The sequence below is a fragment of the Aristolochia californica genome, unplaced genomic scaffold (genome assembly GCF_029961685.1).
Source record: "Aristolochia californica isolate CCGP_79_NKW_82.1479 unplaced genomic scaffold, dmAriCali1.0.hap1 SCAF_4, whole genome shotgun sequence".
Lineage (NCBI taxonomy): Eukaryota > Viridiplantae > Streptophyta > Magnoliopsida > Piperales > Aristolochiaceae > Aristolochia > Aristolochia californica.
This window is the reverse complement of record NW_027182103.1, coordinates 47,908,965-47,925,182: the sequence shown is the minus strand read 5'-3', so window position 1 is coordinate 47,925,182 and position 16,218 is coordinate 47,908,965. Positions and strand designations below refer to the sequence as shown.

General features: G+C 41.7%; 2 protein-coding genes across 2 annotated transcripts; both read left to right on the top strand.

Moving 5' to 3' along the window:
• The first annotated feature begins 2,020 nt into the window (after positions 1-2,020).
• On the top strand, positions 2,021-5,921 carry LOC137962904 (NAD(P)H dehydrogenase (quinone) FQR1-like). The gene is made up of 4 exons (XM_068810030.1): positions 2,021-2,158; positions 2,263-2,356; positions 2,474-2,739; positions 5,433-5,921. Exons 1-4 carry the CDS (start codon positions 2,133-2,135, stop codon positions 5,701-5,703), a joined length of 657 nt encoding a protein of 218 aa, XP_068666131.1. The 5' UTR covers positions 2,021-2,132; the 3' UTR covers positions 5,704-5,921.
• Positions 5,922-7,091: 1,170 nt separating this feature from the next.
• Positions 7,092-11,094, top strand: LOC137963808 (uncharacterized). Its single transcript, XM_068811011.1, has 3 exons — positions 7,092-7,526; positions 7,939-8,208; positions 10,916-11,094. The coding sequence occupies exons 1-3, from the start codon at positions 7,337-7,339 to the stop codon at positions 10,969-10,971; spliced, it is 516 nt and encodes a 171-aa protein (XP_068667112.1). The 5' UTR covers positions 7,092-7,336; the 3' UTR covers positions 10,972-11,094.
• The last annotated feature ends 5,124 nt before the right edge of the window (positions 11,095-16,218 follow it).

The window sequence follows — 16,218 nt, the reverse complement described above, 5'->3', positions numbered from 1 at the left end:
CCCCCCCCCCCCCCCCCCAAAAATAGATTGTATAGACCCTGATGGTTGATAATTTCAAGGGGGGAAGTTGATAATCCGGGAGGAGATTCTGTGTCCAGTTGATAATCATTGTTGGGGCTCACATAGAGCAGAATGGCGGGCGATGAGTTGCCTTATGATTTTCGGCTGGTAGGGAAGTGCTGTAACAGTCATTTTGAGCTGGTCAAGGTGATGTGTGATAGTATAGAGTAGGAATTTGTTAGTTCGGGATTTTCCGGTTGGTATGTTTTTGTTTATCATTAGTTTAAGCAAATCTCTTAGGCCTTAGCCATTGGAATCTCCTAAGGAATGAATTAAGGCTGTCAAATGTGATATAAAGTAATCATGTTATCCTTTTTATTTGAGTTCTCAATATAAAAATAATAAACTGCAAACATTGTGAACATGTTGGATTAATCCACTATGATTGGCTACCAGTAGCATGTCATTTGTTTAGTCATAATTTATGTTTCTTATTCCAGTATCCATTTATCTTCTTTCTTTTTTCGTTTTTTGTTTTCTTTTTATTCTTCCCTATTGTTCTCCTTTTCGTGCGGCCTTGCAAAGAACCGTCGATGGAAAGATCTCGTTAACTGTAATGGATGACTGGTAGAGGTGGAGGACTTCAGCAACCGCTGGGCGAGGGTGGTCGTAAAAAGGATAAAAGGGAGAGCCAAATAGAAGAGGAAGAAAAAAAGAAACAGAGATTCAAAGTGGCTGTCATTTTCAGACGGCAAACCAAAAAAGAGGTTGCCAGAGTGTGGAGTTTGATTGATGCGGCATTTTTGTCAGTCGATAAGGAGGCGGGTGTGTGATTTGTGCCTGAACAAACAGTGAAGAGTGTTGGCTTCTCTCACTGTCTCTGCGTCGTGCACGGATTAGGAAACACTTCTAAACAGAACTTCTCTTTTCTGGATGCATTCGGGGAATAATCTTCTAATGCGATCTTTTCAAATACACTCTTCGAGTCTTGGTTATAATCTGCATTACGTAAAAGCACCCTCTAACGTAACCATTTCTAGTAAAAATGGAATGCGGAACTTATTTAATTTGAGATCAAGGACCCAAGTGTCTACATCTTAAAAACGAAATATTATGACAGCCATCATGTTATATGATGGCGTGAATGGTAATCTTGAGGCCGAAACTGTGATTCTGTTGCTGCTCCTCTGCTTTTGAGAGAAGTATTTTATCGTCGCTTTGTTTTCCTTCTCGTTTCAGGCAACCAATATTTTACCTTGCTCGGTAATACAGGAGGGATGTGTCCAGAAATGAGGAAAATTTATGCGGTTAACAATATTGTCTCCGAGCTTGCTCGAAGTTTACAAGATATACTAGAGTCGGAAAATGATAACGAGATTTTCAGGTTTTTATCCAAAATTTTAAATTTAATTAGATAAATAATTTTTTTAATTTTTTGTTAAAAAATACCCAACTGCGTACAAATAACACGTATGTTTTGACCGATTATGTGTCACCAAGTCAAGCACCGAGTGAGTCGATTTACATGTCATCTTACATACATGTAATTGCCCATGTCATTAAACTAATATAAATTAATAATAATTTTTTAAATAAATAAATTAAATCGATAATAAATGGTGTTAAATAGGTAAGAGTAAGATTTTTTAATTAATTATATACTTTTTAAATAATTTATTATTTTAATATATAAAGTAATAAAAAATGTATAGATAAATTTAATTTTTAAACTCGAAAATAATTTTTAAAATATATATTTTTTAATTTATAAATATTTTAAATCGATGATACAAAAAGTACTATGGATGAGATGTGGTTTATGATGATGATAAGATGTGGCATGATGACGTATACCTGATCAGTCAAAGTCTACGTATGTATACATGTATAGTTGATGAGATAAAATTGGGTATTTTTTTAAATACATTCAAAAGTTATCTAATTAAATTTTAAAAATTGGGTAAAATCCTTAAAATCTCTAACGACAAATGAAACTCGGTATTCCCGACATTTCGACTAAAAATTGGTATGTGGTCTAAGTCGAATTGAGGGAGAAGAAGAGGCAGAAATTAGAATAAGAGGAACTTTCATGGCTTAACGAATTTAGATAGACTCGATCCGGCTTCGCAGTCATGGCTGCCACGAAAGTTTATATCATGTGAGTATGGTTCTTTTGCTCTTTTGGTGGGAGAGAATTTCCTATCTTGTAATCTCTCACGACTTTTTCTTTTCAATCTTTTCATCGCCATGCGTGTTATCCAGATATTACTCAATGTTTGGTCATGTGGGAACGATGGCACGCGAAATACAACGAGGAGCTAGCTCCGTCCATGGTGTTGAGGCCTCTCTCTGGCAGGCAAGGAGTAATCCAGTACCCGGTTTTTTATGTTAATATACTTTTATTGATGGGTTGTATAAGAGAAATAAAAGGAGAAACTGTCATAGGGAAATTTGTGTTCGGCAATGGTTATAGGTACCTGAGACGCTATCGGGGCGGGTTCTTGAGAAGGTGATGGCTCCGGCCAAAGCGGGGGATATTCCCTTCATCAGTCCTGAACAGCTTGAGGAGGCAGATGGTTTTATTTTTGGGTTCCCTTCTCGGTTCGGTGTAATGGCTGCTCAATTCAAGGCCTTCTTTGATGCCACTGGCCATCTATGGGAGTCCCAGAAGCTTGCAGGAAAGCCTGCCGGAATATTCTGGAGCACTGGCTTTCATGGAGGAGGCCAAGAGCTTACTGCGTGAGTATTCTTTGTTTCTCTTATTTCAAGTTAAAAAATGCAAGGATTGAAAATTTTGTTTGGTGCCAAAAATTCAGGTCTTTTCGAGAAACTTGAAAATTTTCTGTTAGTCAGAGCTTTGATTTTTTCGGGTCTTGCGATTAACCTCTTAATGATGAGATTAATTGAATCTTTAGTCTCTTCCACAGGAAGGCAGCAAATTTGTTCTGTAATTCATTTTGTGGGTGTTGATATTTATATAACTTTTCCGTCCAAAAATTCGAGTTTCTTGTCTTAAGATTCACATTACAAGTGTATAGACCCTTGGTCTGTGATTTTTATAGAATTCTTTCAGTAAGTTGTTCGCATCCTTGCAATATCGCCACCCTTAAAGAGTGCTCTAACCAGGAACTCATAGAACTATATCCTTGTAGTGTGACCAGGGCCCTTTGTGTCATCACATTGTGACACCTTTATTTGATTACTCCACTTGGAGTTGAGATAATTCATGGGAATGCCTACTAGAGGACTTGTAGAGAACTTTACTTCATATTGAGCTAAATTTCACTCTGTTGCGTTTGTCAATATTTCATCATCAAGCACAGGGTTTTGAGATGGCTTCTTTTTCTTGCATCCAACATCTATGGTCAGTGAAGTCACCTTCCATTATTGGGGAATGAGATCTTCATTAATCTCCATGGCTTCATGATATCATCAGAAGGGTACATATCTGATGGAGAACCCTTGCTACTTCAGTTGCTTTTGGAATTTGGGAAGCCATTAGGATTAGCGGTTTTTGTTTTGCTGCTTTTGTCTCTATATCTGTGGAGTTATTGACATGCATGAGCAGTTTAAGGTCTGAGAAGAATCTCTAGAAATGAAAAATCCTGATATATACATAATTCAATATCAAACCAGCTGTATATAGCCTACTTTGGCATTCTTATATTCCAAACCTTGTCAGTTAAAAGAAACAAGGCAAAAAGCATGGGAAAATAAAAACCCGGAAAACCCTTGGTTTTGTCGCAAGGATGCTAATGGAAGCATTGCCTTACATAACTACCTTCTGTAGGAAACATTCTTTGAAGTTTAGTGGACATGTGGAAGGCAGACCACCATGAAAGGGGAATTGAGGATATACGGCCCATTTCTTATATGAGAACAATGGAAATGCTGCAGCCACCACTCAGTTGATGGTATTCAAGGAGCTTGTGACAAAAGGCAACATGATTGTAGGATTTACCTGCCAGAAATTATTTGGATGAAATTGCGGGAAAAAAAATTAAATGGCCAACCTAGCAACTGGGCTAACATATGTTATACAGCTGAATGATTTGTACAACTTGTGAAGCCAAACCCAAGATAGTTGAGACACGCTTTGAAGATAATAATGAAGATGATAAAACCATGGCTTTGGGAGCACATAGCAGCATAGTTACAAGAAGGTTGTAATAATGATGAATTTGAAATCACAGTGAGGATCCTTCTGTAAGGACTATGGACACCACCTATCTCCACATTGGTATGATATTGTCCACTTTGGGTCTAAGCCCTCATGGATTTACTCTTGGGCTTTACCCCCAAAAGGCCTCATACCAATGGAGATAGTGTCCACACTTATATATCCAAGATCATCCCCACTTCTAACCAATGTGGGACTTTGGTCGTATACCCAACAATCCTCCCCTCGAACAAAGGACCACCGAGCCTCCCCTCAAACAATCATCCATCCGTCCACTCTCTACCAACCCGGATTTTCCACTCCAATGCGTTGGAAACACACACCTTACATGGAGTACCATCTGTCTCGAGAGCTTGCTCTATCCAGATCAACTCCTCTTCACCGTGTTGGTACCAGGACACGTCAATGAAGAATCCGGAGCACACTACCTGTCCAATAGAGCACGTCCACGGATCCCTTCGTGATCTAATTCGAGGCCCACCACCTTCGTTCGACATTCAAAGGATTCATCCTCCATGGCTAACTCCGAGGCATAGCTCTGATACCACTTGTAAGGACTATGGACACTACCTATCTCAACATTGGTATGATATTGTCCACTTTGGGCCTAAGCCCTCATGGATTTGCTCTTGGGCTTTACCCCAAAAGGCCTCATACCAATGGAGATAGTGTCGACACTTATATATCCAAGATCTTCCCCACTTCTAGTCAATGTGGGACTTTAGTTGTATACCCAACAATCCTCCCCTCAAACAATCATCCATCCGTCCACTCTCTACCAACCCGGATTTTCCACTCCAATGTGTTGGAAGCACACGCCTTACATGGAGTACCACCTGTCTCGAGAGCATGCTTTATCCAGATCAACTCCTCTTCACCGTGTTGGGACCAGGATACGTCCATGAAGATGAAGAATTCAGAACACACCACCTGTCCAATAGAGCACATCCACGGATCCCTTTGTGATCTAATTCGAGGCCCACCACCTTCGTTCGGTACTATGGACACCACCTATCTTCACATTGGTATGATATTGTCCACTTTGAGCCTAAGCCCTCATGGATTTGCTCTTGGGCTTTTACCCCAAAAGGTCTTAAAAAAAGGCCTCATACCAATAGAGATAGTGTCCACACTTATATATCCAAGATCATCCCCACTTCTAACCAATGTGGTACTTTGGTTGTATACCCAACACCTTCCTGTTCAGTAAATCACTTAAAAGTTTTACACTTGCGCTTATGTCTTCATGCAGGTTAACAGCCATCACCCAGCTGGCTCATCATGGTATGCTTTTTGTTCCACTTGGGTACACCTTTGGCAACGGGATGTTTGAGATCAATGAAGTGAAGGGTGGTTCTTCCTATGGTGCCGGTACTTTTGCTGGAGATGGGTCCCGTCAACCAACTGCATTGGAGCTCCAACAAGCATTCTTTCAGGGCAAATACTTAGCAGAAATAGCTAAGAAGCTCAAAGAGTCGGAGAGTCATCCAGGCTCCCCCTGCAGTGTAATGAGGCATCTTTAATTCATGATATTACTTGCAGGGGTAGCTTTTCTTTTTTCCAATAACATATTGTATATAAACATACCCAACAGGTAAAGAATTCAAGGAAAAACAGTGAAGAAAACACTATGTCGTGAATTCCTTGTACAAGATTGAAACTGTGCAGTTGCTTTAGTGGATCCAAGTTCCTGTATTTACTACTTAATTGTACAACTTTCTGTTGCAGGAAGAATAAAAAAAACTACTCTGGAACGTGTATCACTTCTTGTATGTTTAGTTTGCAGGCATTGATTTGTTTTTCTAAATGTGGTTGCATATACTACACTACTTTGTTTGGCCGGGGAGAAAATGAAAAAAAGAAAAGAAAATTAGAAGGTAAATTCTCTAATTGTAGGTAAGTAAATGTTAATCAATGACTCCCCATGTTCTTTTCTGTCTCCTTTTCCATCTGATCAACCATGGCATTTTTTTCATAAGAAATTTCAGAAATTCAGGGCTCTTTCAAAATTTTCTAAACAAGAGCACACTGAGATGATCTTGTTGTATTGTGGTTCAGTCTCAAGTGAGTGGAACTCTCTTTGCTTTGGAATGGGTAGAATGTACGGTGAAGAATAAGGACAGCACTTCTCACCACGCTGCGGAGCATTTTGTTGTGTGTGAATACCAGAAATGAAAATATAGAAAAGAAGGTAGGTTGAATGCAGATTAAAAGAACTCATGAAGCTATTTATTCTGAGATTTTTTGAGTTAGTTCTGCTGCCAATGGACAAAAGCTGTATTATGTTTGGACAAAGCTTTGAAAATGACAACAAGGAGGCAACAATAAGAGTTATCTTCAATTGATATCGGCATAAGCTTGATCAAAGAGCTGCTCTGTGTCGAGTCGGCCGAACATATAACCGTTCATCGCAAGGAATTTCTGTTGAGTTCTGAGAGAAAATCCTTAATTATCATCAATAAAAAATTACAATTTTTTTTAGTAATCGAATGTACAATAAAATTTATTTTTACCTAAATTTATTTAATAAACAGTATAAAGATAAACATGTAATCCTTAATTATAGAAAAAACATGAGAGGTGTAAAATCGATAATCGAGTAAAAAATACTAGCTCTGGTGGAGATGGGCAAAGGATTTTAGATCTTCAGTATCCTTCCTTCGATTTGTTTTATTGTATTTCAAATTTTTTACTACTTATTATGATATTATACTGATGTGTAATTGATATTATTGATTCAATTGCCAATTTTAGTAGCTCGGCTTCTTTTGGCCAATGTTTAAACCAGATCCCAACACTTGTCTAGGTCGATTCCCATACCGGTTCGAGGGAAGAATAAAAAGAAAATCCTTTTTCTCACTCTCTTCTGAAACTGATCGTAATGAGATCCACATTTATTTCTTTGGATCATGTCGATTTTTGGGTTTCAAAATTTCAAAATTCGATTCTCCTTTTAAAAATATTTAGAAAGGAGAGATGAGAAACACACGTTTTCCGAGGTACTTCCGTAATTCTTCCTAAATGAGTGGGTAACGATGTAGACGCAGCAGAAGAACCGGAGCCGTGATATCATTCTCCTGTCGCCTCTGAAGTCCGAACGCCTGAAACGAAAACCTCAGGAATTCGGCAGATTTTATCCCTTTTTTTTTCCGGAGGATGGCGGCGTCTTTTGCTGCAGCTCAACCTCTGTCATCCATCAATACTCGAATCTCTCAGAGCAGCAAAGCATCAGTTGTCCCTCCAATTGTCCGATACAGCTCCCAGTTTCTGTCCCGCCCCATGGGAGTGATTATCCACCGCCGGCCTGGATTTAAGGCACCGAGTCTCTCTTTAAAGTGCTTCGCAGGTTTGGATCTTCTTGTCTGTGCTCGAATCCAATGCTTTCCCTATCATCTGTTGCTTACACAGCTTTTTTTGTGTTCTGGGGATTTTCTCATAAGGTTTTCTTAATTAATCTATTCCCCTCGCGAGGGTGTTTACTATTTAGAGATAATGTTTGTATATGATCTTTCTTGAATGGGTTCTGATGAACGTAGACTGTATCTACTCTTGAAAACTCTGTTGCACTTTCTGAAAATAATGAGGACTCGATGTGGTGTATCTCGGCGACTTCTTATTGATTTATGCGTCTCTGATTTGTATTGGTGCTTTCAGATGGCTGGAAGATTTTCACCTCATTTTCTCTAAATCTACATGAGCTTTCCTTCTCGTCTTTTAATGTCTCCATGTGTTTTGAAAAGGTTTTCACTTTTATGCAGCTCTGACTCCCGAACTGAAGACTACATTGGATAAAGTTGTTAAGTCACATAAAGTGGTTCTCTTTATGAAGGGTACGAAGGACTTCCCCCAATGTGGATTTTCTAACACGGTAGTGCAGATACTTAAGTCTCTTAATGTGCCCTTTGAGACGTTGGACATATTAGAAAACGAAATGCTTCGGCTTGGTTTAAAAGAATTCTCCAACTGGCCAACGTTTCCTCAACTATACATTGATGGGGAATTCTTTGGTGGCTGTGACATAACAGTTGGTAAGTTCATATTTTTCCAGGCTTCCTGCTGATTAGCGTCCTTATAATTTGTTAATTGCTGATTGGAATTTTACGTAGTTTGAAATGTTTTTTTAATTGTGTGGATGTGTGAGAGTGGGTGGGAGAAACTTGTGACGAGTACTGTGCTTTTTGGACTGCCATTGGATAAACACAACAAAAATGACAAATGTAAATCATTATCTCTCAAAGGCCAAGTATGCATTATTTCCTGCTAGTTTCTGCACTAGATAAATAAAACTAGTTTGAAACTATTGGAGGAAACTTACTATGATAACACTTTGAGATTATGGAATCCCTTTATCCATTAGTTTGATTATGCCTCTGAGAAAACCCAAAATTCAAACTATAAAGCGAGTACTATATGATAGATAGATCTGACATGCCAATACTAGTAACAATCCTGAACTGCTTGTGACAATATTAGAACAATGCTAATATTAGTCTTTTCACACAAACCGGGATTGCCAATAGCTTCCTGTTTGCCCAATCACCCAACTTGACAGGTGCTTTAAGAACCTTCTACCCAATTTTTTGATGGGTAAGCTCAACTAAAAAGCTTGCGTGAATGTAAGTGGTCTGTTTAAGTATGATACTTATAGGCGCTGTGACCAAATGATACTGGCTGGTCAAAGTGTTCAAATTAAAACTAGGGCTCTGTTTGGTTCCTATCCATATAAAACTTGTTGCCTATAGTATTGAAAACTCCCCTGTTTGGCTGGCTGGACCAGTTCAGCCAACCAATCACCTGAAACTAGTCCAGTTCTGCCAGACAAACTTCATCTAATTATGAAAAATTAGATGTGTCAGCATGATAAACATAGGATTTGAACCAATAGGAACTCAAAGTAAAAGAAGGTTTTTAACTACCCTACATCTTAGATCTGCGTAATGACAAAGAAAAATATATTCTTGGGACTATAGGCAAGAGAAATATAAAACACATTTTTCTATTTCTATATTGTTAGTGTTCCATCCAAAAGCTGAACTTACTTGAACCTGAACTGGAGATCACCAGTTCACTGTCATGTCCTGTTTTTAGAACATTGATAGGTAAACCATCTGCTTCTCCTAGTATAACTTTTATCCTTACTTTCTCTCAAATTCATGTCATCCTCATGACCCACCAGGAGGAAGCCCTTCCACTAACCTCTAAGCTGTGGTGCCATCCACCAAGCAAGATTTCTGTACATGTTGATTGTTCCTCTTCCTGGAATATTATTTACTGCTGGTAGGCCATCCTAGTTTGGTTGCTTCATGTGGGACCTCTCTTGTTTCTTTTGTTCCTTGCTCTTTCATATTCCATTCAGACTCTGTCCCCTCGTCTCTTGCTTTTGACCTGATTTGAAATTGCTATTAATTATCCTTTACTTTAGTTAATTTAACTATGTACCTTGGTGGGTAAAGGCCTCATCTAACCATATCCAACATGTTGAGAAGCGGTAGAGGCGTGTTTCAGGTTGCTGTCTAATAAAGGATGTATACATTAACAAAAAGAATTACAAAGAAACTAAGAGCAAATCCCTGACAACAAGAGATTAAAAAGCTGCTCCTGACTTGGCAAGCACATTTGTCACCGAGTTAGCAGATCTTGGAATGTGAGGCCAAATGCAAGAAAATTGAGAAGCAATTTCAAGAATTTCCCGAAGAGAATCCCAAGGCTGCCATGGGGGGGAGGACACATTTTCACACCAATCAATAACCACCTTCGAATCCCCCTCAATGTGAAATGGACCACTATAATTGTCTCGGAAAACGTGGAGTCCATTGAGAAGACTTTGGAGCTCAGCCATCATTGAGTCAGAAATGCCTAATGGACCAGCATATGACAGACATTGATTGCCTGAGGAATCTGAAATAACATCCCCAAAACCAGCCATTCCGGGATTACCAAGAGAAGAACCATCAAAATTTAACTTTAGGAAACCAAGCTTTGGGGGGGTCCATTCTTGCATGACCGGGGTCTTAGTTCCACACCGCATGTTTGCAATGATGCTCCAATTATCACGAATAGATGAACCAGCAAAGGAGGAGAAAAACTTCTTCGTAAGGAGCCATGCAGAGTTCTGACCTGACACACAATAAGCAACCCGTACCTCAGAATTACTTCTAGCATCAAAACGCTTCCGGTTACGCTCATTCCAAAGCCCCCATGGAATGAAACCAGTGCAAGCGGATATCATAAGCTTTCCAAGCTCAGGAAGGGGAGTACCAATGAGCATCTTGCTGAAAGAAATCAGATCCACTGACATACAGAATTGCAAACCCGTCTTACTGAGGATGGAAGTCCATACCTTCCATGAGAAAGAGCATTGAAGCAGGATGTGATTGACTGATTCGACCTAGAGTTGTAGAGTTTGAAGTTGAACTGTGGCAGAAGCGTATGATGAACATGAATATGCTGAATACTTCAGTTTTATTTTTGTTATGTTCTTGCCTGATTTTCTGTGACAACTGTACCAGCTTCTTTTTTCTTTACTACCTCTAAAAAAAAAAAAATGGAAAAGTCTTCTCTGTTGATTTATGTTCTCTTGCCAAATTTGCTGTTTGAAAGGTTTAGCTCACAGTAAGAGACCTTGCTGGTGGAGTATCATTGAGTGATTCTGTTTTGGCATGCTTGAATGCTTTTGTCAAGTTTATTTATTTGTGCATCTCCTTGATTTCATCTAATATGTTGCATATGCAACAGAAGCATACAAGAATGGCGAATTGCAGGAATTGCTGGAGAAAGCCTTGTTGTCTTGATGAGCAATTTCGTGACATAACCTTGCAATTTTTTTTAATTTGTAAGAATTTCTTTGCTATTCGCACCTGTGTACAATAGATATATATCATGGAAATGATACTTCTTGTGTGCCTTTTCCTGTATACATATAATCTTCACAAATTGGATCTTGATAATAGCAGGTAGTCTTACTAATATTGTTGAAATTTGTATTCACTTCTGGGGTTCCTGTGTTTTTGTTTTCTTGCATTTTTGCCTCATTGCTGATATAATTGAGTGGCCATCACGTAATATCATCAAACAAGAGTGCATGCTCTTGAAAGGGAGGGCTTGGAGAGCTTGGGAGTCGCTTAGAAGCAGAGGGGTTCAAAATGCAACGAAGGGAGGTTTTGTGATAAAGTGACCATCCAGAATTTGAACATTTTGTTGCAGCAGTCTCAGGTTGTTTTAGGCGTGTATATCTTAGTGAGGAAGCTCACGCAATAGGTGAGGGAAAATGTCATTTCTCTTCCCATGTTTATAGTGCTCTAGTAGGTTAATCCATTTCTGACATTTAAAAAAAAAAAGTTATTTTGGTCCATCCCAAGCCTCTCATCTTCTTCATGTCCTTTAACAATGTGTATGTAAATCTACTCGACATCATTGGAGACTAGACTGTTCCATGCATGTTTTAGAGGCAATTTGACACTGCAAGGGGGTCTTCTGCCGTCCCCTGATACTCAGGCTTGTGCTCTCAAAGCTGCTTCACCTAGTTTGGATTTGCAAGGCAGGAACTGATGAAGATTGTCCGGGACCTAATGAACCCATCTAGCGTCCTTATATTATTTGCATTTTGTTTTAGAATGTGAACTTCTAACCTTGTCGTGTGTCAATAGATTTGGTTGCATTTGTGCCGAAACTGTCAGTGGTAAGCACTCTGCAACACAAATTTGAGAAAGATTAAAAATGTCAGAAGCGCAAGCAAGTGGGAAAATGGTCTGTTCGCATGTTATTAATGACTATGCTTGTATTTAGCATTTTAGCTAAGATCAATAATTAAAATCGCTGAAGTTTAAGCATAAAAAGTTTGGAGGAAATAAAGCTTGGACAACCATCAATGATTCAGCATTAATAAAAATGCGGTTGAAGTCACTGGTTTACCCAAACCTAAATTTACTCTTCTACATCTTGAGTGAGTAACAGTACATGGAGACAAGAACTCTCAATCTGTGATAACACCTAATTTGGACTAGTTATATGAAAGAGAGAATTAGGCATTCCACTGGTGCAACTAATGTGATAACATCTCACGCTCTTTTTGAATCCCTTGAAAGTTGAATTTAACATTAAAAAAAAAGGTAGATATATCTATTAATTTGAAGAGGAAAAGTTTAAAATCATCGTTTCACATCAACAGAAATAACGTAGACATGAAACGGACAAAATAACAGAGAAGGAAGGCAAGGCATGACGCCATTGGCCGAGAAGAAACGGGAGATTTTCAGAATCATTGAGCATTTTGTCGCCATCGTCAGAGATTCTGTTTCATCAAACGGAAAAATTAAAACAAAATACTGGGATATGAACAGACTCGGCAAAAAGGTCAGGAAATTACATACCAAGATGAATAGCAACTATTTTCATAACATTTATTTATGCAAAACTATTTCCTCTAATAAAAAGTGTGTTTTTCTTAATGAATAATGATGGTACTAAGATGGGTTTGAGGGGGAATCCCTCCCCCATAGCTTGAGGGAGGCAAGGTTGCCATTTGAACCCCAAAGAGAGGGTGAAGGATAAAACCCCTTTAATGGTTTTTTTTTTAATCCTCCCCCTTTAAGATTTTGGAATATAATATGGTTTTTTAATCATTCTAGAATATATAAGAATATAAACTTAAAGATAACTCTTTATTTCTTTTAATGGAAGAATTTAAGTTTATTAATTAATTTATTCAATTTAGGTTATACTTATAAATAACTAAATAAGGCAAGACATGGATGGAAATAGGGATGGCAAAAAACCGAGCCGGTTCGCAAATAGCTAGAGCTCGACTTGGTTCGATTCAAATAACCCCAATCTCAAATCAAATTCAAGATCGGGTTTCCAACTCATTTAAATAAACGATCCAAACCCGAACAAGGCTCGGTTCAATTCACAAGCTCGCGAACCAGCTCGTTTACTTAAACCCATGTCAGGAGTCGGGAGTCAGATCGAATGAAGATGCCAAGTGCATCAGTAGAGGTTACGCGCCAAAGGCGCACTACGTGCACCAGCATCAAATTTTTGACAAACACAAACCAACGTTTCCAAGAGCCGTGTGCCAAATTTGCACATCAGTCTATTGTGCGCTGGCGACACAAGTCGACGGACCCAGTTTCCCGGCACGGCCGATTCTCAACTGAGAGAGGTGCTACATTGATTGAGCATTGGTCGTGATGTCGACGATCGCAAATTTCCTAGTGCGTTGTCCATTGTGTGTTCTTGGCTCTGTGGCATGTTGGAACATAGCCAAGTGGCCGGCGTCGAGGTGGTGATGAAGGCCGGCGCAAGGCGTTGCTCTTTGCGCGTGGTTGGAGGTTGAAGTCAACCTCCAAAAGAAACCTGTCAATTGGTTTTGAGCAACAAGTTGATGATTATCGTCAATCAAATGTGTGCTCGTTCATCCATCCATTCAGATTAATTGTTTCATATGTCACATCCGCCATACTTGTATGAGACGGGGGAAGAAGCCATGGTGTAGCCAAACACCAAGGCCAAAGACTGTGCAAGTCCAGTGCACGGCAATAGCAGCGGTGGCCAAGGCCAAGTGCAAAGGCACGGCCCAGAGGGGCGCACGCATATGGCCGGCCCGGAACCAGCTGCAACGGAAAAAGACACACTTGAGCTTGGCAAACGGATGGCCAAGCAACAAGGTGCACAACAACCCCAACAGCCAGCTCAGACACAAGGCAGCACGCCAGCAAACACTTCTGGCGGGGCGAAATGGGGTTGGGCGCAACCAGAAATCCTGGCGGGGCGAAATGGGGTTGCTGGCGCACAACCAGGACTCCAGGCAGGGCGAAATGGGGTTTCCTCAGGACGCCAGGCGCAGGAGCGCGCGCGGCAAGGCACTGGCGCCAGGCGCCAGGCGCCCACGGGCGAAATGGGGTTTCCGCCAGGCACCAGGCGCCAGGCGCCCCGCGCGAAATGGGGTTTCCGGAGGCGCCAGGCGCCAGGCGCCCGCGGGCGAAATGGGGTTTCCGCCAGGCGCCAGGCGCCCCGCGCGAAATGGGGTTTCCGGAGGCGCCAGGCGCCAGGCGCCCGCGGGCGAAATGGGGTTTCCGCCAGGCGCCAGGTGCCCCGCGCGAAATGGGGTTTCCTGGCGACCAGGTCGCCAGGCGCCCTGGTCTGGCGGGCGCCAGCCTGACCAGGGCGCCCCTTGACGCCAGAAACCGAATTTTTGGGATCTGACGGGTTTTTGAGCGTTTTTAGAGATTTCAAAAGGCCTAGGGAGAGACTATAAATAGAGAGGCCTCTCCCGTGGAAAAGAGGTCGAAAAATCCTTAGCCTTCTTTACTCTTTTGGTGTATAGAGAGAGTTTTTAGCCTTGGCCTTCAAGAGTGTTTGGCCACCCTTTGTAATCTTGTATTCTCAATACAAAGTAGGCTTTTCTCTTCTATACTTTGGTGCTTTCATTGTCCCATTTGGCTTGCAACTTCTTGTGTGAAGTATTGGTTGGAGGATCCGAGGCTCAAGGAGGCTGACTAGTTCTTCGGAAGAGCTAGGCCGCACGGGGTAGATATTCCGCTTGGCTAGACGGACCTAGCCCAAATCTTAACCACGTGACAACTGGTATCAGAGCAGCATTCCATCCATGACTTCCACAAGTGGAGAAGTTGTAGCAAGAGGTATGGAAACACTCTCTGAAAATGATTTACGTTTGGGTGATTTCAAGTCCAGGCTTGTTAGCTTGAAAAATCAGCTTTCAAGACTGGAGGAGTTCGTACGTGACATTGTGCATGGCCTACACCCTGTCCCTAACTTTTCCCAAAAGTTTTTGGACAACATAGATAGTGCCATGGCAGTGATGCGAACTGAAATCCAGAGAGTGGACGGAGATGTTAAGACCATAGTAAAAGGAGTGGGAGCAAGACTCACCCTATGGGAGAGAGCTCTTGCGAATGGAGAAGGTTCGCAAGGAGGTGCCAAGACCGGTTCTGCTGGGAGTGACAGCAGAAAGGCGCCCGATCCAGTGCTGGTTTCCAGCAACTGCTGGGAAAGGCAGCAAGGAGGTGCCAATTCCTGTGCTGCTGGGAGAGACAGCAGCAAGGCGCCCGATCCAGTGCTGATTTCCAGCAACTGCTGGGAAAGGCAGCAAGGAGGTGCCAATTCCTGTGCTGCTGGGAGAGACAGCAGCAAGGCGCCCGATCCTGTGCTGATTTCCAGAAACTGCTGGGAAAGGCAGCAAGGAGGCGCCAGTTCCGGTTCTGCTGGTAGAGACAGCAGGGAGGCGTCAATCCAGTGCTGTTTTCCAGAAATTGCTGGGAAAGACAGCAAGGAGGTGCCAGTTCCGGTGCTGTTGGGTGAGACAGCAGCAAGGCGCCCGATCCAGTGCTGTTTTCCAGAAACTGCTGGGAAAGACAGCAAGGAGGTGCCAATTCCGGTGCTGCTGGGTGAGACAGCAGCAAGGCGCCCGATCCAGTGCTGTTTTCCAGAAACTGCTGGGAAAGACAGCAAGGAGGTGCCAGTTCCTGTGCTGCTGGGTGAGACAGCAGCAAGGTGCCCGATCCAGAGCTGTTTTCCAGCAACTGCTGGGAAAGACAGCAAGGAGGTGCCAGTTCCTGTGCTGCTGGGTGAGACTGCAGCAAGGTGCCCGATCCAGTGCTGTTTTCCAGAGTTTGCTGGGATAAGCAGCAGCAAGGCACCAGATCTGGTGCTGATTTCCAGAAACTGCTGGGAAGGGCAGCAAGGAGGTGCCAGTTCCTGTACTGCTGGGAGAGACAGCAGAAAGTGGCCATATCCAGTGCTGCGTACCAGAAACTTCTGGCGGAAGCAGCAAGCCAACCATGAGTGGGTGGCATATGGTGATGGCGTGCAGACGAGGACGTCTGCATTATGGCGGTGGGAGTATGAGACGAAAACATTCTGGCTCAACGACGGATACTTCCATGCTAGCAAGCTCAGCCCAAAGCAAGCTCGGTGGCAAGTGTTCTTTGCCAAGTTTGACTTTGAGATGAGGTACAAGTTGGGGAAAGCCTATGGTGTTGGAGATACCTTAAGCAGAAAAATGAATTCTGCTATGCCTT

Coding starts and splice junctions, on each gene's coding strand:
- LOC137962904 (XM_068810030.1), top strand. CDS start 2,133: ATGGCTGCCACGAAAGTTTATATCAT. Junction 2,357..2,473: donor TTGAGGCCTCTCTCTGGCAG/GCAAGGAGTAAT, acceptor CAATGGTTATAG/GTACCTGAGACGCTATCGGG. Junction 2,740..5,432: donor GGAGGCCAAGAGCTTACTGC/GTGAGTATTCTT, acceptor GTCTTCATGCAG/GTTAACAGCCATCACCCAGC.
- LOC137963808 (XM_068811011.1), top strand. CDS start 7,337: ATGGCGGCGTCTTTTGCTGCAGCTCAACCTCTGTCATCCATCAATACT. Junction 7,527..7,938: donor CTCTTTAAAGTGCTTCGCAG/GTTTGGATCTTC, acceptor ACTTTTATGCAG/CTCTGACTCCCGAACTGAAG. Junction 8,209..10,915: donor TGGCTGTGACATAACAGTTG/GTAAGTTCATAT, acceptor CATATGCAACAG/AAGCATACAAGAATGGCGAA.